Source organism: Pseudopipra pipra, chromosome 9 (assembly GCF_036250125.1).
Source record: "Pseudopipra pipra isolate bDixPip1 chromosome 9, bDixPip1.hap1, whole genome shotgun sequence".
Lineage (NCBI taxonomy): Eukaryota > Metazoa > Chordata > Aves > Passeriformes > Pipridae > Pseudopipra > Pseudopipra pipra.
This window is the reverse complement of record NC_087557.1, coordinates 20663056-20686937: the sequence shown is the minus strand read 5'-3', so window position 1 is coordinate 20686937 and position 23882 is coordinate 20663056. Positions and strand designations below refer to the sequence as shown.

The 23882-nt window shown below is 39.3% G+C and overlaps 1 protein-coding gene across 9 annotated transcripts in view; it reads left to right on the top strand.

The window, feature by feature from the left end:
* FGGY (FGGY carbohydrate kinase domain containing) overlaps positions 1-23882 on the top strand; it is a 134531-nt gene that overhangs the window by 82648 nt on the left and 28001 nt on the right. For 8 of the 9 annotated variants that reach the window (XM_064665081.1, XM_064665085.1, XM_064665079.1 and 5 more), the window contains 6 exons: positions 6232-6339; positions 9548-9609; positions 14618-14765; positions 16112-16186; positions 19310-19430; positions 22015-22109. In XM_064665081.1, coding sequence (XP_064521151.1) covers positions 6232-6339; positions 9548-9609; positions 14618-14765; positions 16112-16186; positions 19310-19430; positions 22015-22109 — 609 coding nt within the window. Of the gene's footprint in view, positions 1-6231; positions 6340-9547; positions 9610-14617; positions 14766-16111; positions 16187-19309; positions 19431-22014; positions 22110-23882 lie in introns of those variants that run through there. The other variant, XR_010432795.1, reaches the window with a different exon arrangement.

Here is a 23882-nt window from a genome sequence, read left to right as displayed (position 1 = left end):
GATGGCCAGGGACCTGAGCTTAAAATATAAGCAAATAAATTGCTGGTAGTGGATGACCTATAGGAATTGGAATATTAATGAATTTTAATTTCCTTTGTTTTCTGAAGTACATTTCTTGTGTTCCAAGACCTTGTTTTCTTAAATACATTTTGCATCAGGCTAAAACTGGGATGCTGTTATGTGTTTAACATGTAATTACTGCTAATAATAAGCATATTTTAAGAAGTTGACTATGTGCACCATAGGTTTAATGTAGAGAATTGCCTCCAGAGTTAGAGGGAAGCTTAGTTTTAAACCCATTTAGTGCTTGAGAAATAATGCCAGGATGGCAATTTTAGAGTAGGCATCAGTTCTCTGAAAACACAATTTCATGCCCCAACTCCACCCCGTTAATATAAATGCCACCAGCAAGTGCTGTTATTAAATCACACATTCAGTAGCTATTACTGTGACCTAAGTTTGAACCAGAAACCTAGAAATGAAACATTCTTGGGTTTCCCTTTGAATGCTGTTTTTTTTTTATGAATCTCTTTCATTCTTTGTCAGAGAGTTGGGGTCGAGGAGCTATATAAGACCCATCTGTCAGCAAAAGCAAAATGATACAGTTTTCTTAATACAGGATTTTATGCATCGATGTAAAGTCCCTGGCCTGAATGAATGTCAGTATTCTCAATCCACAGTCAGTCAGAAACTTTGAAAGTTAAAAGTCAGCAGAGAAGTTAATGAAAGTATTTGACTTGTCACTGATCAAAGTGCTGAACTGTAAAGGGCATTTATTAGTTGGTGACTGATACGGTGCTTTTCCTTGTTTCTTTCCCTGCTCTCCATTAATATCTTAGATCTTTTCTTCATACCTGTCTTAGCCTAACAAAAGCAGCTGTTATTTTGAATTTCTGGCTATAGAAGCTGATAAGTGAGGTGATTTTCAAACAAATTTTCTGACCTAGCTTCTCCTTAGCAAATGGTTACTCTAAAAAAGTTGTGACAGTAGAATGAAGGTTTAATTTTACTTTCATGTAAGTGAGTGTAATTCGAGAAGAGTTCAGCAGAAATCTGATTTTCTGTCTCTGTAAGTAAATCGAAAATCTGATAGTGACACCAGAATGCTGCCAGATCTCAGAGACACAATATTGGAAAGCAGAAATGAAAATGGCACAAGATGGATATACGTTGTTAATATAAAGATTTACTTTTCAGGTAATAGCAAGTTCTTTGTCAGTGTTACTGAATAAGTTTGTGTAAGCCCACACCAGCAACAGATGGTGTCAACTAAGGAAGAAAATTCTGCTGAAATTCATGATTCCACAAACCTGCTCTCACCAGTGTGGTGTGTTTTATTTTATCTTGTCTCTGATTGCCGTAACATTTACATAAAACTGAGGAGGAAACACAAGCATGTGCCTGATCATTATGGCTAGTCTGGCAAAACAAAGCTAAGTAAAATGAATCTCCCACTGCCACTTGCTCATTTTATGGGATGGCTGGATGCCTGGGAGATGCTCCTCTGTGAAGGTCTGTGTTCTGTTCTGTCCTTGAACCAAATGATAGTCCTGAAAGCTGAACTTACTTTGGATGGAAGGCACTGGCTCTCCTGATTCACTTCCATGAGCTCTGAGTTAGCCTATCCTGCTTTTTTTCTATGTCTTTAATAATAGAAGTGAATTTTTTTGCCTCTTTTTTTTCTAAGGGGAGAGGCAAGTGGTAAGGACTAATAAATGAAATACATTACAGATCTCATATTAGCGTCATTTAAGCAGGTCCTCTCATACTTTAGCTTAGTTCTATACAGCTTTATGTATTTTAAAGACATTTTTTATTTCTGTGGGCTGCCAGATGTACTGCTGATACCTTCTGATCTGAGGTAGTTTGACACTGATTTTCCTAGCACACGCCAGGGTTCAAATCTGGTCTGTAACCCATCCAAATGATCTATTCATAACAAAAAGTGCCTTCTGGCACTTGCACCACAGCTGAATATTGTTAAACTGAATTCATCATTTCATTTGTTTCTGATTGCTCTATAATGTTTACATATCTTACATATTAGTATGATCTTTTATAAAGCACATGCTGAGGTTAAACCCTCCCAGACAGAACTTTATTTCCCTTCTTCTCCCTTTCAGAAGGTGTTCAACTCTTTTTCCCTTCAAATGAGCAGGAATCTTGGAAATGCTTAATGCTCATTTCATCTGAAATGATGGGACTGAGCAAGTAGGAATGTGCGTGTTGGGGAGACATGGAAAGGTGACATTTTCTTGCACAAAAGGGATTCTTTCCCATCGACAGACAGAGTAACTGTGAGGTGGAATAGCATGGCTGAGTGTAATCCTTGGGTAAGTTGGCATCATCACATGTAGGAGCAACAGTCTCGGTGTGAACATGTTCAACTGAAATATTTATAGATGCAGCTTATGACTCAAAGTGTGAATAAGTTCAGCTTCTCATCTCCAGTCTTCTAATTCCTGCTTCATTGTCGGGCAGAGATCATTCTCAGGTCTAGCAGAGGAAATCCTCTCTGTGTTCAGTTTCGCTCTATGTAAAAGATAATAAACATTAACATGTCTTGCAATAGGAGTGTGTCACAGAAGGAATTTCGGTTAAATGGAAGGCAGAAAATCTGAGGCTCCTTTTGAATTTGTATGTTAACTTCCATAGAAGGATGACATCTCTTATTTGCTTTCAAAATAAAAATCAATTCCCCATAAATCTAAAACACATGTTGTTTTTCTACTAAAAAGATTAAGGATTTTCTTAAGCTCATTAAAGGGAAAAAAAAATGGCATTGATCCTCCTATATCATCATGAGAATGTCTGAAGGCAATTGAAAGCTGTAAAAGAGACATGGTATTAGTGTAACAAAAATAGCCCTGAATCTGGCAAATTGTGCTTTTCTTCTGGGTTCTGTGGCAAACTTTGTACTTTTTCTCTGACCTTACACTTATGCCTAGTCATGTGTTTTGGTGGGATTGGGTGGGATGTATACTCAAACAGAACATGGACCTTTTATTATGAAAATACAAATGCCAGCTGCTGCATGGCTTGAAAGACCATCCAAATATTTCAAGAAAGGGAAATGGAAACCATTTGCTATTTTTTATGCATAGAGCTATGGAAGGATGTTACTTCTCAAAGACTGTGTGTCTGTTTTGAGGAGAATGTTATTCCCAATTTTCGCTTTCCACATGCATCAAAACCCAGAGTCTGAAAAATGTGAATTAAACCCCTTAACTGAGAGGAGATAGGAGATCTGATGGTGCCCTATCATCAAATAATGCATGATAGCCAAGGTTCTTTTATTCCAGTTAAAAGTTCCCACAGCAACAAAACTGATAACTAAGTACCCCACTGTCTCTATCCATCAGTGTGGCAATTCCCAGTTCCCTTGTTTGCTCTGTTCATGTGTTGAAAGTTTGCTGGAATGTGAACAGACGGTACTTAGTAGTAAGCTGATAGGAAGGTCTCACTGTAATTTGAGAGGAGCCAGCATGGAAATATCCTGTCCTGGCAAATTCCTGTGGGTGCCCAAAGTACTAGGGCAGAAGTACTGGCTGCAGAGAGAATTTGGTCTTATAATGAATCTAAACCTTTTGGTGTTATCAGATGTAGAGGACAACTTGGTAAATTGAGGACCAATGATAGAAAAAAGGTGTGATTTTTGTTTTTATTTTATAAAATATATTGTCCTTCTTGATGTTTAGACTTTCTCCTGACTTCACAAAGCATCTTTATGCTTTCAGTGCCCTTTGGCTATTTGTTTTTTCAGACTACACAGCAGTTGGATTTTAAGCTCGATCCATTTGGTGTAACTAGATTTTTCCTTCAATGAGCTACAGAACACTGCAAGGTTTGCTGCATCAAAAAATTTCTGAGCTAAGACTTCAAAATCCCAAGCCCCTTTTACCCTAAATGTTTCTTGTCACCTGTAGAGACACATGCTGTGTCCACAGCTATAGGATGGGAAGGAGACAGGATGTTTGGGTTCTCCCCACACTTCCATCACCAGTTTGGAGCAGATGCTGACATGGTGTGTTCTCAGTAAGGTCAGTGATGTGGAATAGGTCTAAAAATCAGCTTAGTTTAGGATTTGCTTTTTCTTGCACTTCATTTTCATATTGAAATTGTAAAAGAAGCCTTGTCCCGTTGAGGTGATGAAAACTCAAAGCTGCATTAATTTGTAGTTTTAAGAGAAAACAAAACAAAACCAAATGTCTCCGCAGTGTTTTTGACGTAGCTTCGTCCACTTCGAGTCATAAATGCCTTTGTAAATTCAGTGCAGCTATTCTTGCTCTTTAATGGGTTTAGTCAGCCAAAATCTTGCACAGACACACAGACACGTGTGCACGTACATCTTTAGGGAAAGTAAGTCAGGGCTTTAGAGCTGATAAGGGAGAACTGAGCAAGATTCCTGTATTTGTTAGATGCTTTCCTGAGAGAAATCATGATTTCTTGACACGGTGCTGATTTATTTTGAGAAACAAATTTTTGGGTTTTTTGTTTTCCTACTTAACTTCATGACAAGAATCAGCTGTACTGTGAGTTTATGGCTGGAGCAGACTATTGTTTGTGCAGAAACCTCCCTGCTGCTGTATTTACTAAACATGTGTGATGCACAAATGCCAGTAAACTGCATCTTGGAGCATATTCCCCTGTTGCTTGTAAAAACTGTCTTTAAAGTTTGGCCTGTTTAAATATACGGAGAATGTGCATCATGTTTAACAGGAACAGGCCTCAAAACTGTTTTGACATGAAGTCCAGGCCTTATTGAATCAATAGCAAACCTTAAGCATCCTTCAATGGGTCTAGAATTTTGCTAATGAAGAACAAGGTCTAAATACAAAAAAACCTATTGTTCCATTGACTGAGACCACTCTTTTTTTGCTGTTGCAGCATTGAAAACATACAGACTTGTTTTGTTACGGAATTAATTCTCTTGTTTCCTTCTCTGGGAGCAAAGCACCTTCTAGAAAACAACAGTTGCAGATTTAGCCATCCCATTAAGGTGGAATGATGGCAAGTGCATCATGCATCATGTGGTGGTGTAGGACTGCACTGCTGTTCTCTCGAGTGTATAAATGTGGTCCTGGAAGAGAAAACATGAAACCTGCTTCCAAGAGAAGAGGGTAGCCTGGCAGGGGATGGTGACCTGTCTCCTCCAGCCCCTGCTGCAAGAATTCATTGTTCAAACAGTCAGGAATACACAACTAGTCTTTGGAGTAAGTACTAGGACCTCCTAGGCCTTCTGCTGACCCAGAATGAAAGCCTAGAAAGTCTGTCAGGTCTTCTGAAAGTGGCACAGCTTTATAGGAGGAAGGAAAATGCCCTCCACCCTTATAAACTGGTAATTTGCATCTTCTGAAGCAGAGAAAGGAAATGAACCAGTGTTTCCCACATCCTGAGTGGTCTAACCACTAAAATACTGTGTGGGGCAGCTGTCACTGTACACAGAGGGGTGTATTGGTGTGAATAGGGGCCTGTTGTTTCTGTAGGATAGTGCTCAGATAGCTGCCTTGATCTGCCTTCACAGGTGTGAAGGAAGGAGTGGTTTATGTAAAGCTGAGCTTAAGTAAGGGGCAGAGTCTGATGTTTACCCAGGCACATGTTTCTTGTTGGCCATACCAAGCACATCCCCCTTTGCCCAGCCCAGGTCTGCAGCTTCCACACAAGGCACCAACAATCCTGGCAGCTGTGTGGGAACACTGGAGCCTGGGGTTCCCTTGCCAGCTTTGGGAGTTGGTGGCAGATCTTGGGGGACGTCACTGTCCTCTGTCAGCAGGATTCCCTCCCGATTCCTAACTCTGCAAACACCCATCACCAAGTACATTGGCTGTATTTGCTGAGGACAGTCAACAGTGTTGTATCCAACTGTTCATTCTAAATAAGGCGTTTTTATAGAGAAATGAGGCAATTTCCCTCTTCCTGTAAAATACAGCTCCCATTCCTGAAACTTCTTCCTTTCTGCTCAGCCAGGCCCAGCTGTTCTGTCAGAGTGGGGGCACTTGTGTGATAAGTAGCTGCAACTGTGTCATGTGAGCTAAAAATGATGCAATTGGAAGATCTCCGCATTATCCTTGGAGTAAATCTATACCTGTGGATCTCCACTCCTGTTGGTAACTCCTGTGGAAAAGCAGGAATTGTTTCAGTCTTGGACTCCAATAGCTGCTAAGCATTAGTTGTGAAGTCCCTACTTTGACAGGTTGTTTGATTCACCAGAGCTTTCTTTTGCTTTTACAGGTCAGTGAAAAACCCATTTTTGTTCCTGGTGTTTGGGGACCATATTTCTCTGCAATGGTACCTGGATTGTGGTTGAATGAGGGAGGTCAAAGTGCTACAGGAAAGCTGGTAAGTGTTTGGAGACACAGGCAGACTCCAAGATGAGAGGTCTGGCATAATTGCTGTCATTTGGAATAACTTCACTGTCAGTTCAGGCAGAGCTCTGCTGAAGCACCTCTATAAGATCATGGGAGATACAGGCTGCTGAAAGCAGTGAACAATTAGTTGATTATTATGTCTCTTACAAACTGTTCATTTGCATATGGATAAGGGATTTTATACAGGGCATGTCTTCCTTTTATGGTGGTGGTGATTATTGTTATTATCTTACAGGGAAATAGGCTACATTCTTTACTTCAGCAGGAGGCTGAGATAAAGAAAATTGCACATATTATGTTGCATAGATCAATTGTGCTCATCGATGGGCATAAGTGAAAGATGTACTTTATGGACAGATAGTAATATAGTAACATGTTATCCTGTCACCTCAGGTCTTTGCTCAAATACAAAGAGTCTAACAGTATTAGGTTAATTTAATTTGCCAGGCTGGATTACCTAAAAAGTGAATTTTTTTACAGGAAGTCAGAACTAAAACATTGATGTCAAATTTAAAGAAAGGCTAGATATACACAACAGTATTTAGGCTTGAGTCCAAAAGTGCCACCAAGATCTTCGTGATTGCTCAACCATGAAGCTTCCAGAGCTCCCTGTGTGTCTCCTTGGCCAGTCTGACTGCTCTTAGGACTGAGCTGCAAAGGCCTTGTGAGAAGCTGCAGGAGGCAGGTGAGGCCTGGGGGTGTCCCCTGTAAACCCACCATGTGCAGGTGGAGTTTGGTCTGTCACCAGTTGCAGGTGTAGTTGCTCTGACTCAGACCCAGCACCACCCACCTTTTTAAAAGCCTAGAGATGGGAGAACATGTCCAGAAAATAGACTGGGGAATCCCTGCACTTACACATTGCACATGGAACAGTCACTGAATGAGAAGCACAAATCATCCAGACACACCCCAAGCACTGAGCTGTCAATGGTGTTCCCTCCTGTGCTCTCTCCTTGGCCACCTTAACCTGACATTCCTCTCTGTGTCACGGCTTCAGTGGGAGAGTCACCCCTCTTTCTCCTGCAGCCTTGCTTCCCATCCCACCACCAGATCATCCTTAGCCTTCTGGCTAAAAAATGCTCTTGCAGCACATGGGATGTGTATTTTAATTCTTTTAATTGTGTGCTTTAAATTTTTTGGGTCAAGATTGGGCTAGGACCAAAAAGTGTCCTATTTTATAGGTAACTGCTACAACCAGAAATAAAACTAAATTATATATATATAAAATACATTTAATATCTAAAATAATATATGCTCAATACACCCTCATTTTAAAAGGAAAGTGGCAAATCTTGTGTGTTTCTTTGCAAGAACATGTTTGAGAGGGAAGTCTCTATCTGTTTAATCCAAAGCAGGTAAATACTCTTATCTAAGCTCTAGAGAGGATACAGCAAGTCAGTGGTTTTTCTCAGCTGGCTCAGGATAGTTCCACACTTTAAATGTACTATGACAGTTAGGGCGTTTCAAAAAGACGATTTAAAAAATCCTTTCTGTTCTAGTACCAGAGAACAAGATGTTCCTGAATCATTAAAGAAATTGCTGGAAAAAGTGTATGGTCTTTTTAGGACTCATAGCAAAAGCCATGGGAGGTAACAGTGCATGTGCTCTGTGCGGAGGGTACAGGGCGTTCATTATCTCTGTCATTTTCAAGCTGAAGGTTTTTAAGATCTTGCTTTCTCACACCTTCTGAAAACAAACAAACAAAAAGGGCATGTTTCGGGTTCTTTTCATTGCTTGATCAACGCCCCAATGTTAATTACTTTCATAAAATGTGAACAGTCTGTTTAACTTCTTAAACGTAGAGCTGATACACTTCCCTTTAAAAAGCTCTAATTAATTTTTTTTTTTATACAGCTGCTAAAGAAATCTGTTGGGTTTTGAAAACTGTAGAGTCCAAATGAAGGATTAAGTCCTCTCGTTCTGAAAAAGCTTGATTTTTTTGTATGTTAGATGGGGTTTTGCACTGGATTTTCAAAATTTATGAGAAGAAAGATATAGCACAACAGAGAGAAAGGATGACATGACATAATTAGAAACTGTGAAATAAAAAATAGCAGAAAATGGTTTTTATGTGCATCCCTCATGTGGCCATGTCTTGAATTAAGGGCATTTAAATATCTAACTTCATAACTCCTGCAACAGTTTTCTGTAAAAGTGTTTTCATGTGATGTTTATTTATAAATTTATTTCTGAATTTATGAGCTGCCCCTGTGTTCTGAGGGGATTATGCAAGATTGCAGAATTCAGGCCTGAGCTTTGTTTCTAATGCAGATGCACGTTTGAGTTCTGTCTGATGCCAATCTCAGGAAGAACAGGCATTATTTTCGTTGCTGTGTTCAGATGTGTTTGCTTCATTATATGTTTTCCCGCACTCGTTCAGGACTAGACTCATGCTGTTAAAAATTAAATACTGATGTGATTTTCTGCCCATAGGTATTGCCAAAAATACTCAGTGCTCTTGAGTAGCTCTAGTTTTGCCTCCTTAGCTTTTACTGTCACCTCTGATGGGATATTACCAAGAGGCCACAAAACCTGCTGAATTATTGTCTTAAAAAAGCCCATATTATTCTACCTGATACTTTGTTTTGTGAGTAATGGTAACCACTCTGGACTGAAAGGACAAGTTGATTTATAAATTCAGTATAAGACAGAGCGTATATTGATCTTCCTTTATAGCAGTAATTGCTTCTCAGGGTATACATTTTGTTTCCTGCAATGAATGTATGAAGCATCTATCAGGATGACAACACACCTTGTGTTTTATTTCAACGGAGTGATACAGAAAGATGTAGGGATTTGGGCCAAGGAGATGTTCCTGGTAGAATTCCAATGAGGATAAGCATGCAAGAGAATGGGAGAGACCAGAGGACATGCTCTCGGGTGCTGTTGGAGACAGGAAAAATGTCATCCTGTCACCTTGCTCTCCTGTCTGAGGAGCTGCATACTTAGCATTTTGCCAGTTTTTGGTGCAAGGTTGGATGTTTTTCCTTACTGTTCATAAACCAAATCCTGAATAATGTCAGTGGTAGTTCTGCCATTGGCTTCACTAGGACTTAACACTTCATGAATAATTTGGAAGCTCTCTTGTCTTTTTAAAGTTATAACACTGCCTTGCCCTTTTCCAGGACTGAAGTTGTAAGATGTAATCATCCTAAAAATGTTGCTTTTCTCTTTTTCAGATCGATCATGTGGTCCGAGGCCATGTCGCCTTCCCGGAATTACAGTCAAAAGCTGCAGCCAGGTCACTGTCCTTATTCCTTTGTCACACACCTGCCTCACAAACTGATGACACAGTGTATTCCCAGCAGTGTCCTTACTCTGAAACAGGGCAATTAACAGTCTGATAGAGGGTTGGAAGTACTTACAAAGGCTTGCCAGGTGATTGCTCAAAGATGAAAGCTTTAAACTCCCCTCAGATACCTTTGGTATATCTAAGTAGTGATATTAACTTACTGCTTTTCAGCTTTTCTGTCCAAGGGTATTTCTTGATTCTACAGCATCATCCCTGTTCAGCAGACCTGCCTCTATGCTTTGGGCTAGCAATGTGTCTTAATTTGTAGGTGACACAACTAAGCTCCAAGGATGAGATATAGCTTAATTAGGATATGTTATTCAGTATTTTTGAAACAATCATCTAAAGGAAGGTATAGCCACCGTATGGAAAACTCCTGCACGGCAGCACAAATAGAACAGAGAAACCCTGGATGAATTTTCAGACAAAACTCAAGATGGAGGAGTGACTTGGAGGTAACTCCAGGATTCCTTGAGCAGCAGACTGTGTGCAGTGTGGAATTTTAGTGTGGTCAGCTTTAGAAGTGGATGAAGATGGTCCAGACTGGTCTGGACTTTGTCAAGCAGTTTTGGCTTGGATTCCTTTTAAGATGGTTCCCATCACTTCCAGAGAGGTCTTAGCTGAACAGTTGGGCACACTGGATGACAATTTGATTCTCTTTTAATGTCTTTTTCATCCTTAGATTAAAGAAAAAACCAGCAAAATTGGCATTTTCTCTTCAGTTTATCCCTCTGGTCTAAAAGACAAGGGTCAGTCCTGATACATATATTAAACGTGCGCAGTCACATAGTTATTTTCAGTCCTCCTGGGGGGATAAAGCTACCTGGTTTTTCTGGATGACCCTTCCATCCCTTGCAGGGCCCACTGTCTTACTTGTTTTTTAAGAACTTGTCCAAGATTCCCAGAAATGTATTGGACTTCATTCAATATGAAACAGATTCACGCTTCCTAGAATTCTCTTTGTTGTTCTGTGAAAAAGGAAATCAGGAAATAAATGCATCTGTGTATATTTGGAATAAAGATTGATCTGGGGCTTTTTCAGAATTTTGGCTTCCAGGCCATTTTTCCAGTGCCCCTATATGAAGCTCAAGCATAGGACAAACAGTTTAGTCTGTAATGCCAGGATAAACCAATTTTTGTTGTTGGAAAAATGGCTATAGAGTAGCCTCCTTGTCTCTGCTAGGTCTGATACTGAACTGACTGAGCACAATAATGCTATAGTGCAAAAACTTGCAGTGTGGTGTGAGCAAGACACTAAATATGGAATATTGGGAATAGAACTCCATGTTATCCAAGGGTATGATGTCATAACTTTGGATTTGAGTCTCGTGCAATTAGTAAAACTCTGGAGAACAGTATTGATAATAAGAGCTGTAATATTTTATTAAAAGAGTAATAATATTTTATTAAGTTAATTTGCTCAATGGTATTGGTATTCTTGTCATGCTTTCCAGATATTACTCTACTAATGAAATGTTTACATAGCTATAAATTTAGTAAACAATTCACTTACTAATTCTCTCATCCGCTTTCTCCCCTTCCTGCTGAAATATCTGTTAAACTTAAAGAAGGAACATCTTCCACCATCCCAGGTTGCTCCAAGTCCTGTCCAACCTGGCCTTGAACATTTCCAGGGATGGGGCAGCCACAGCTTCTCTGGGCAATCTGTGCCAGGGCCTCACCACCCTCACAGGGAAGAATTTCCTTTCCTCCCAATATCCCATCTAAACCTACTCTCTGTCACTGTGAAGCCATTGCCCCTTGCCCTGTCACTCCAGGCCCTTGCAAATAGTCTCTCTCCATCCTTCTGGCAGGCTCCTTTCGAACATAGTGTCTTGTTTTGGAGGATTATTGATGATGATGATAAATTATCTGCCTGGAAATTTCAGCAGAATAGTTCAGACAATCTGCTTTATTATGTTTAGGATGTTCTCTGTGTGGGTGTAGGAATTTGCATCTGTTCAGTCAATTGCAAACGGCCACAGAAGGAAAACAAAATGAGAATTCCATGTTTGGGTGTGCAATTTCATATTACCTTTACTTGCCATGGTAGATGTAGTGCTGGGAAGAGTTAAGCACATGCATGTCTGGATCATTAAAACAAGAACATCTGAGGTCACAAATCCCTGCCTGTTGCTTTCTGCTGCCTCTCACCTACTCCTGCATCCCTAAACCTGTCCTCCCTTTCTTCTCATGCTGCCTGTAAGCAGGTTTGGAATGGCAAGTGCCTGCTGAGCAGCTATCCCAGAGGCTTCTTTGTGCAAACTCCTCCTATTCCTTTGCCCACACCAGAGCAGTTTTCCAGCTGCATTTATCACCAGTTTAGTAATTTTGGTAACTTGTAAGGGCGTGAGAGCTCAGACAACCAGCTCCTGCTGACCACTGCTGCTGAGGACCAGGCTTGTGCAACCCTCCCAGTGCTATTCCTATGTCCTTTATTCCCTTCTTTTACTGGAAGTGGACAGGGTTGAATTACATGAGGATTTTCTGGACAGCTGTAAATTTAACATTTGGTCAAATGGTTGGTACTCTGCAAACAACAAAACTTGTTTTTTTCCAGGCAATTCACTGAGTTGCAGAAATTGCTGTGATGCATTACTTTTGCTCTTCAACCTGCATATTGTGTAGGTCTGACATTTAACCATCACTGATGTGTTAAATCCTGTACAAGTAGGCTAGAGTGGGAAATCAAAACAAATAATATGATCATTTATGGTCTAAAGTTTAAATAATTCTGTTGCCTAGAATGACCATTTCTAATCTTTTGGAGGAGAAAAATATCTGACAGTAAAGTTGATGTGCCCTCTGGCACTTTGTGAAGTGCTGTGTTTTCAGACAGAATTCCCTTTCCTATTCGTCTCGATGTCACTTCCCCATCTAAAGAGATGTCTCCTCAAAATAAAACTATGAAGTTACACATACAGGACCCATCAGCAATTCTGGGATCTTTCAAGTAGAATGTAATAACCATATTTGGCAGTTTTCTGTACCTCTATATGGTTTAAGAGTCCTTTTTTTTTTGATATAGAAATCTGTAATTTAAAATTTTTTTTCCCCTGAAAGATACCTGTTGGCATCTTCTAGGATTCTTGAACAGATTAAATACCAGCTTCTTGATTGATGCTTTCTGAAGTTATGTCCCAACTATGAACATAAACCTGGGCAAACTTGCATCGATTTCTTATTCTCTACTTTCAACACAGTTCTTTTTTCATAGCAATAGCTCATGCTCAGCTCTGCAGGTGAGATGCAGCTGCCACTGATACCTTGTCATAGAACTGAATAGAGAAAGGTCTGTGAGTTGATGGTATAATATTATGTATAACCCAAAGGTGGGAGAAACAGGAACTGGCAAGTGTTTGAAGGATTTTGCCAGTCCAATTGTAGTCCCTTGAACCCTTATCTATATATAGAAAAAAAATACATTTAAAAAGGTGTGGGGAAAAAATGTAATTCCAAGTTTATGTGGGTTTTAAGCATATTTGGCTCAATTTCAGCCTCTTTTTTGTTCAGTCCTTGTGTTCTGACAGAGCTGCACAAATGACTAATTTTGTGAGAGCAGTCAAGCACGATGGAGAAGAGATAGAAGCTGAGATATCTGGTGGGTCTTCTTGAGTGAAGCTTTCCATTATTGTCCCCCTTCCCAACAGTCAAGCCCTGATTTAGACTGGAAATAAAATTACTTTATCCTTAGCATGTACTGCTTATAGTGCAGTCTTTAGGGATGGAGAAAACAGGGCCACTTTCACAACAAGGGGGAAAAAAAATGATTGTGACCTCAAAATTATCATAATTTAGGCCCAGGAAGACACATAAAGTACATTTTAAAGGACGTGAATAATGATGTAAATTAGTTATTTTAATGTCTTCCAAGTGTAGTTCATTTTGAATGATATCCTCTGATAGCATACACATGGTAAGGTATAATTGAAAAAACATGCAGCTGAATGGTTGAATGCAAAGTATAAATATACAGCTGCTAGTGGGTCAGAAGTCAAACTAGTAAAGCATATGCCAAATTCCCTCAGGGATCTCATTAGTGCATGATTGAATATACATGTAGAGGCTAAATGAATATCACTGTTTGGGTCTGCAGTGGATGAGACAATGACTAATCAATTGTAATTAGGGTTAGATGCTGTTATTGACCCATATGTCTAGAATTAAATGCCCCACTTGGAGATTTCCAAGGAGTTGAAAAATATATATGGATTTGTTTGTGATAGGGTGAGTGTTTGAAAAAAATATTCCCAGCATAATTGCAACATTTTTTAAACAGAATGTCACCAGAGTCACTGCAAGCCAGGGCACTGAAGAATTCACCATTAGTCCTAGGTCCAGGAAAAAGTCTGTTGGATATCGTGGAGTTGGGTGTAGCATCTGAACTTAGATACAATCATATTTAGGCCCATGGTGGGCTCCTCCCTAAAATAGCAGCCACTCACTTTCTCTCCTCCACCCTTGGTGCTGCATTTTAATCATAACACACACTGAAATAATTATGGTTTGAAAAAGGAAAGCTCTACATGCTATTGATTAATCAGAGAAATTTTTAAACATTTGCAAAGGAATTTGATTTTCACTTCTGTCTGGAATCCTCCTCACTCCTCCCTCTCCGCTTGCTTTTCTCCAGCTTTCCTCACACAGTGTCAGCACCATTCTGTGGGAGACAAGCATCAGCAGCCCCAAATATCAAACAGCTCTGGCTCCTCCAGGGACCTGGAGGAGTCAATGTACAAACTCAAGGTCATATTATCTCCCCTCATCCCGTGAAATTAAGGAATTCAGGTGGCCTGTTGAGCACACGTGCTGATAGACATCCCCTCAGTGCCATGGGCTTGGCAAGCAGGGGGATTTTGCTGTTCTTTGATGGGTTTTGTGCATTTGATGGTAGTACAAATGTTTTATGTTTGATGAATAACCTCCCCTCTCTGTTTCCAACTTGTTTTTCTCCTAGTGCTCACAGCATATATACATACTTGAACAGTCACCTGGATCTGATTAAGAAATCTTTGCCTGTGGGTTTCCTCACTGTTGATTTACATGTTTGGCCAGATTTCCATGGTAACAGATCTCCCTTAACAGATCTGACACTAAAGGGCATGGTAAGAAACAGCCTGTCTTTGCAAAAAGGTCAACACAGGGTAAAAAAAAAAAAAAAAAAAAAAAAAAAAGGAGCTTTTCTTCAATTTTGAGTGTACTCCTCCTTAGCTGTTTACACTGTCACATAGGATTTGGGTTTCTTGCTGCATTTCGAAGTGTGCTGATGTTTCAGTAGAAAACCAGAGATCACTGTTGTTAAGATATCACTACAGCCACATTTATTTTCTAAAAATATGAGGAGTGCTGTGTGTGTCCCAGGATCTTCCCTAGGAATCACATTTCACAGCGCTTGCTGTTGTTAACTGACTTGTCTACCAGATTTTGAATATTTCTTGCAATGAATTTCGACACGGATTTGGGTAAACCTATCTGGAAAAGGCATGAAGTATTCTGATGATAGATTGCTTAAACAGCTTTTCAGCCCATCTTTAAGTGTTTTGATGTGTCTTTTTACTGAGCTTATGGTGGTAGATCAGATGGGTCACAAGGCTGTGCAGAACTATAACAGAAGAATGTCATAAGGGTATAATTTGGTGATGTCAAAATACCTGATGATTAATGCAAAAACGTCTTTCAAAATGACATATTGTCCTTGAAATGAGCATCTCAAGCTACTCACCAGCACTATAATCTGCAGTATTTGAGGTTGAGGTAGGAAAGGGTATAAGCACTGCAGCATTTAAATCACAAATGAGGGAAACATTAAAAGAATAAAAAAGGCCTATATATTTTTGGGTCCTAATAATACCTGCTTTATTTTATGAGAGAATTATATGCTGCAGCAGAATTACGATTTCCTTGGTATGATGCCCCTATGCAAATGCTGTTGATAGCAGCCTGTTTTTTCTGTCATAATTATGGCTGCATTCAGGTCTTGCCTATGCTGATATTAATCCAGAGTAACTACAGTGCAGTATTGATTTATGTCAGAGTAAAGGAGGCTAAGATATAGTATTTAATTATTAATTGTGTTTCAGTGTTAGGGTGCTCGGATGGGAGGGGGAGAAATGCTTTTAAAAAGTTATTTTTATGTAATAGCATTTTCATATTATTACATTAAATACATTCACGAGCAATATCTGAGTCATAACATAAAACTGTCAGGGTTAATCTATCTCTAATCCCGTACAATATGCTGTTTGTTCTTTATTTCTTTGCAAGGGCAAGAATAATTTATGTGGTTCTTCTCCAGATCAGGAATAACATGTTTAACATAGCATTATGTGTACAGCTCACAGAAGTAAGGCTTAGAATTAATGTTTAAAACTTGTTACAACAAGAAGCCATAGAAAATAATAGAGTTTTATGTTGGCTGGATTTGTACATTTTCTTTTTGATCTTTGCACAGGTTGTTGGACTGACATTGTCCCGGGGTCTGGATGAACTTGCCCTTATCTACCTGGCCACGATCCAAGCCATTGCTGTAAGGCATTTTAAGTGCATAAAAGAAGAAATGAGTTGTCTCATGTGCTGTGAAGAGTGATCATTACCTTCTGCTAACCAGATTTCTAATAATACATGAATTCACTTAATGGACTTCTTAAAGGAACAAGATGTTGTTTATCTGTGTTGGTGACTATTCCCAACTGTGGGAGAATCGACAGACAGAAAATGTTCCCCTATAACGTCTTTTCCTTGAGGCAATTCTGTAAATGGAGCTTTTTCCTCTGGTGCAGATGTGAGGAAGGAGCTGATAGTCCATGGAGCAGTGTTACACCATGGGCTGTCTAGAGGGAAGCTGAGAGGGGGGAAAAAAGCTTTGGCAATTGTACAAAGGACTCTGAGCTCCCCTAAAAGCCTTAGCTTCAGATTGTTCCTAAATCCATGGATTTCCCCTGCTTGTCTGGTGGATGAGGCAGAGCTCTGTGCCACAGTGAGCAGGAGGGTCTGAGATTAAGTTCACAGCTTCCAGATCCAACAGAGCAGATCTTCCCCCTCTTGTCCCTGCTCCAAGGAGAGCAGCTGGTTCCCGTGGCACTCCTGGGTGGGTGGATGTATGGAGCAGGCAAGGAGGCTCTGAAATGTCCCTGGTCTTTGCCAGCACTCAAATGGGGAATTTTATTGGAATACTTTTCTTTCTGCCCTGATTTTCTGTCGAACCCAGGATTTCCAGTTCACAAGAAGTTCTGTTCTGAAGCGAAAACCTGGGTCACAGAAGTTGTTTGGAAAACCTGGCAGAGGGTATTTTCCATGAGGCCTTTTGGTGACCAAAATCCACATTCCTTTGACATCCTTTCTGTGATTTTTTTATTTTTTTAAAGTTTGCTGAACTTGAGGCATTTTTTGCAAAACATTAACAGTTTGATGAATTGGGGAGTTTTCCTGACAAAACTCTGTTTGGTTGGAAAACTTCCAAACTCCTCTCCTGGTTAAACAACAACTTTGCTAGGCTGGGTCAGCCATCTGGGATGGAGAGGGTGGGTAGCTGCTGTGAATTTGCTGGGAATTGTCCATTTTATGTGTTAACCCTCCCTAGTCAGCAAATAAGGGGAACTTAACCCCAGCCTGGAATTCATTGTTGTGAGTTATGAGACTTTTTAAGATGAAAGTGGCATGGTTATACCTGATGCTTCAGCATAATCCCACCATTGAAATAAGAATGCCTAGGAGAGGTTGAACAATGCCAGGGACTGACACTGCCCCTGAAAGGAACTTCCCAGTCTGGAACAGGTGCTCCCTGATTATATGCTGCTAACGAAGTGGAAACCTTCTCTGCTGGAAATCCTGGGAAAGTCACCTATTATCTCACTGTATGATACAGCTCAGATTTTATTGTAAAACACAAATACTGTGTTGAACACTAAATTCAGCAGCTGCGTATCTTTTTGATACCTGATTGGGCTGATTTAATGTAAAAAGGCCATCCCGTAGTTTTCTTTTCACTGTAAGTTCAAGGAAATTCATTTTTCCTGAAGTGTTGTTGAAACAGTAACTAAAAAGTAGATAGAGAACATTGGTTTTGACTTGATATATTTACTAATTGCCAATGTGACACCTAGGAAATTTGATTTTCCTCCCATGCTCCTTCACTCCCAATTTTAGCTTCACTTTTATTGAAGGAAACAGTTGTAGTAATCCTGCACCATTAGCTGCCTTCAATGGGTGCAAGATAAACTTTCAACCCAAGTAAAAATCTTGTACAAAGTGTAGGCCTGCCCACAGAATGTTAATCTCTAGTTTTCTTTTCAGCAGGAGAGGCTTTTTTCTTTTTATATAAAATTTGCATTTGAAGCCCCTCGATTTGCATTTTCTCCAATCCAGGATTAAATTAGTTCCCCCCCACCCACGGTGAAATAAGTCTGGCTTTAATTTAAATTGCTGTGTGAATACAATTTTCCAGGCAGGTAAACACAAAATAATTTTCACAGCATGTTCTTTCTCAGGGTCTTTGACGTGTGTATGTTGTGAGAGAAGTTGTTAATAAATTTGAATTTCAGAAGTAGTGAAAGAGAATCTCCTTTTAACCATTCACTGCAATGCAACAGTTGGATGGCTGAGAACAGGATCAGGGATGTAATTGTGGCCCGTTCTGAGCAGACGGACTCCTTTTAGAGCAGTTTATTTTTCCATAATTAAAATAGTGGATTTGGAAATTAGCCCTCTGTGTCAATAGGGAAGTGATGGATTTAGTCAGCTGGGGTTGTGGCTGCTCATGTTCCTCTTAACTGCTTCCCTAAAAATCAAAATATATTTGAAGGCCTGTCCAGAATAGTGCTGGTCATTCATCGTGGACGTCTCCATCTGATGGAACTCTGCTTGTTCCATTTTCAGTGGCTTTTATTTGAAGATGAGTTTATTGGAGCTGCAGACAGCTTAATGAACTTGCAGCATGACATAAAGAAAACTTAAACATTAGTTTATGAAAACTCTGACCAGATTGTGTTTTGTGAGGAATCTACCTACAAAGAGTCAGCCTGGGCAGCATTTTGCCTTGAATTTGACAAGTCTGAGCTTCAAACTTAACTTTCAAGGTATTATAAAGAGCTGGGAGTTATTTTTGGTCACATAGTTTGTCAAAGAAATGTGAAATACTCCTGAAAAAGGGAAATAGGGAGAAGGTTGTCTTCAGTGAGGAGCTGGAGGCAAGCAAAGCAAACAAAAAGAGAAAAGCTATATTTTTAAAATGGCAAAGCATTCACTTTGGTTGTTCTAATTTGAGTTTCTCAGAATTGAGACTGTAAATGAAAAGTTTAAAATATGCCTGCATTTGAGATGTTTCAATTAATTCAGGCATGAAACGGAACATTTTATTTTGTGTAGGGCAAAGGCCAAGAGAAATAGTTAAGCCAATACAGAATTCTTCAGGTTTTCTTTTTTGCTGAAATGACAGAAAACATAGGTTTTTTTTAATTTGCTGTTCTTTTTTTGTTCTGTTTTGCTATTTGGCTTCAGAATTGAAACCTCTTCACTGAGAGGGATTTTCAGATGCTGTTACACAAAGTAAATAGAAAGTTTCGGTGGGGATGTCTTTGCACATAAGTATAGTTCTGTTCCTGTGGCTGCTCTCCTGTGCTCATCTGGCTTGTTTTTCTCTCCCTTTTTGAAGTTAGGAACAAGACATATTTTGGAAATGATGCAGGCTGCAGGACATGATATCAACACGCTGTTTCTGTGTGGTGGGCTGAGCAAGAACCCTCTCTTTGTGCAGATGCATGCTGACATTACTGGTAAGTTAGGGAAAGTACAGGGAAAGGAGTGTAAACTGCTTTTATTTTAGGTGTCTAAGTACCTTGTCTTTGGAAAAATAAAGACTTTCTTTATACAGAACTGTATTTCGCTGCTTGGCCAAAAAGCGTGTCATGAAATATTACTTTATGAACTTCATCCTATTTGACTTGTGACACTTCCTGCTCTTGCTGGGCATTGTATCCATTATTGCTTCCATGTCTGTATCTCTCATATGGTTTAGGGGACAATGTCTGGACTCTTACTCCTGCACAGTGTTGTCTTTGGTTTTGTAGAATTCCTGATGGGTAGAAGGAAGCTCCTGGATCTGTGTTTTACTGCAATCTCAGGCCTACATGGTATTTTTGGTCCCCCTTCAGCCTGTGTGTGTTGGACATCTTAGCACACCTGCGAGTCAGTTGAATATACTTCAAAAAATGTGGAAAAAATAACAAAATTTAGTGTAAAGGACTTCAGAGAAACATTGAATGATGTGTGTTTTGGGTATATTTCAAATTAAGACCAGTTGAGCTGTCATGAATAAAGTTTAAGGCTCAATTTTGGGGCATTTTGTCTGGAGATCTGTCTTGCCCTGACATCAAATTACACTTCATAACCTTGATGCAGGAAGGAAGATGAAAACGTGCTTTACCTGAGAGGAAAACAGAAATGGAGAAGCAAAAAGCATAATGCCTATTGACCTGAAAATTCACTAATTACATTGTCGTCAAAGTGAAAAAATGATATTATCAAGTCTGTGCCTTATAGAACTCAGATGTTTTAGGTGAATTTCAGCTACGTGTGGAGTTGTGCTGCTGGTCTGTGATGTGTAAAAGAAAAGATCTGTGAAAAGGTATTCTGATTAAAATGTAATCACAAGTTCTTTGACTGTAACTAATGGCCAAGTACAATTCAGTACAAAAAGGCCTTTTTGCAGTCTGGAGTTCTCCCCCATTTGTAAAATCAGTGACTGACAAGGGATGTCAGAGTTCATCTCACTGAAATGCTCTTGGTTATGTTGAACTCATTAGAGCCTATCAGATAAAATAACTAACATTCCAGGATCAATCCCCCATTCTTTCCCGAAAAGAAAAAAATCTGAATATATTATTGTTAGCTGCAAATGCCCATGACTCAGCCATGCAGACATCCAATAGATAATTCCACAGGCCACTTAAAAAGTATCTTGATCTTTTTGTTTGCCTGGTAAGAATTCCTATTCATTCTGATGATGCGGGAAATGGGCAGTAAATTTTCGAGCACGCTGAAAATTGCTCACTGACGCCTGACAAACAGCCCTGGAGCTTTGAGCTTGAGCTTTAGATTTGCTGTTCCAGGTTGACCCAAGTCCTGAGCTGTGATCCCGCTGAACTGGAGGAATGCTCAGGTGACAGGGAAAAGTAACTGGAAATGTAACTGGATGCCTGTTGCAAGGAGAATTTACTTTGTGTCAGTAATTGCTGCTTATATTAATAATTTTATTCCTCATTTTGCAGAACGTGTATTTGCCTTTTCCTGTCTAGCAGTTGTTCATGGATAACTTTAGGTCTTCCTCCAAATTCCAGCTCCTTCTAATCTTCCAGCTGGCTCTCAGGAGCAGCATTTTTTGGGGTGTAATATCATGGAGACTATTCTCAGAAGGAATCCCTCCTTCTGCCCCTGCGTTTGCATCGTCATTCACTCAATGACATTATCTCAGTAATGGAAATTTAGCCACATGCCAGATACTGTAGGAATATTAAATTTCTTCGACTTAGTGAGGATAAGCATCAGAAGTGCAACTAGAAAAGTATTTAAACTTATGCTCTTGGTTTAGATTTTTCAGGAGAATTAATAAAGCAGGCTGGTTTTTATTTATTAGTATTTTTCTTCCTGTTTTTACATTGGTGAAACATGTCTCAGACACTTTGTGTGAACCAAAGGGAAAGTATGTTCACGATAGTACCCCTGGGTGATGAAACAATATTTTTTAATTCTACTTCATAATATATATTGTTTGTTTGTTTTTCCAGTGTTTTAATTTTGTTTTTGAGTATCTTGCACAATTTGGAAGGCAAGATTTCCCTTATTATTTCATACATAGCTTGAGAAAGTTTGCTACTCATATTTTCATGTCTTCCAGCAAAACCAGACTGGCTTTGTTGGCTATATATTTAAAACCAAACACAAACAGTCTTTTGTTTGTTTGTTGCAAAAGAAACAAAAAAGACACCGCCCTGTTTTCCCCTCCAGGTTAACTTTTAATGGGCACGTGGGTTTGGAGGGTGTGGGTAACAGGTTTATACCAAGCCCTCTGAGATAAATAGCCAGTGTCAAAGATCTGGGGGGGGGTTGGTTTTTGTGCCCTTTATGTTCTGCATTAATATTTGCTGAATTGTTGTATTTAAATCCTGCATTTTTCCTGGAGCCTGGAACCACAGAGCAGAGTGATTTACATTAACCTACAGCAGAAGGTAGCTCTGAATGGAGTAATGAATAATGGTTTTCAAGCCCTTTTTGATTTCTTTTTTTGCTTTAATTATTTATGGTGCTGCTGGTGCAGTCCTGCTGTGTTCTCCCTAACAGACCTGACTCTTTCCTGTGCAGGGAAGCCTGTTGTCCTGTCCAAAGAGGTGGAGTCTGTTTTGGTGGGTGCTGCTATTCTTGGAGCTTGTGCTTCTGGGGATTTTGCATCTATACAGGTATGAAATACCTGATTATACTTATTTTTTTTTTCAGTTTTAATGTGTTTTACACCTTGACTTTTGGCACCACACACAGACTTCAACCCAAGTGGAAAAGTTTGTACCTTCTACATGACTGGACAAGAGCCAGTATAGCCTTCTCTCCACCCCCTGTTTAACTCCACATTTAGGTGTATTGAGTATTCATTTGTCTTTTCACTGTAGAGACGTGCATGGAAGCTGCTGTCTATGAAGTTGGGCCATGTAATTTTACAGACAAAACAGGGAATTTAGCAAGGCTCTGATCCTGCAGGAAGGTCATGCTTTCATCTCAGTTATATTTGTCTGACTTTCCTTCCTTCATATTGAGGAATGTTAAACATAAGAAGCAACATAGCACTATTAATGCAGTAAAAAATAACACACCTATAGCTCTTGTCTTGCCCACAGTGAATGCAGAGTTAATAATGAGGATGGAACTTCATGTTTATTCATGTTATTTCAATCCATTAGCAGTTGCAAAAGTAGCAGTAAGGCTTTTATTTTCAGTGGATCAGGCAAAGCATGACTTAGCTGCATTTGTATAAACAACAGTGGTTTACAGAAACCTGAGGAAGGGTCTGAATTCCCCAGATCATGCCTGTTTTCCCACCTGGCAATCCCACTAGTATGAGGCATCTTCTCTCTTCATGCTACACGAGGACATTAAACAACACACTGCATTCAGTTGGACAAACTTATTTATTGGGATAGTCCCTTGAACATTTAATACATTTTTCTTTATAGCATCAGGCACAGATACTTGTAGATGAAATTTTGCACAAAAACTTATCTGAATATATTTTCTGATAGGGAGTTCAGCTTCTTGACCTTGTTAAATTGATGCAGTTCCACTGGAATCAATAAACAGCTCAACATAAGCTGACGAGCTGGGCTGTGCTTGGCATTTCTCCAAATGGGAATATTCTACAGTGCTATGTAGGTTAGCAGGAAGAGCAGTTTCCTTTCATAAGAATTTTTCCATTAAAATGAATGCCATTGCAACAAATATAGAGTGCAATATATCTGTATATAATATCTGTATATAATAGTTCTAATGCTTGTAAGAAGAACTTGTTTTGATAGATGTAATTTCAGTAGCAACTTTTGGTGACAGGACTTTATATTTATTTCTTACTCTTCTGTTAATCTTTTGCCTTCAAATACATATTTCATTCCAAGTCTGCCATGTTTTTCATTACAATGCAATAACTGAACATCTCAAAACTGATTTTATCAAGTCTGTTTTAATCAACATTAGAAAAACCTAATGCTGTGAAGTTTTCTGCGATGTGTTCGTATATATTTTTGGTGTATTTGCTTACTTTTAGTTTTTACCTTGCTCTTATATACAAAAATATTTCAGAAGCATATCCAATAATGTCAGAACAGATACATATATTTTATACATACATTAATATATGTCAGTGTTCATCACACACCCCTTCAGATGTCTTTTTCAGTGAAACTGAATCCTTTGAACCAGCCATGTCGCAGACTTTTAAATTGCAATATGTTAGATTATGTAAAAACATTTTTAAAAGAATTCAGCTACATGGGATAAAGAAATGAGAAACGGAATGAATTTATTTTAGAGACAGGGAAGTGTAAATGCATATCTAGCATCACAGTTCAGTAACATCTCTTACATTTATCTTTGTAACATATGTTCCAAAACAACCCTTTCTTAGAGGTGCTGCTGCAAACATTCAGCATCGTTGTAGACTTTGCAAATAATAGAGTTTATTACCT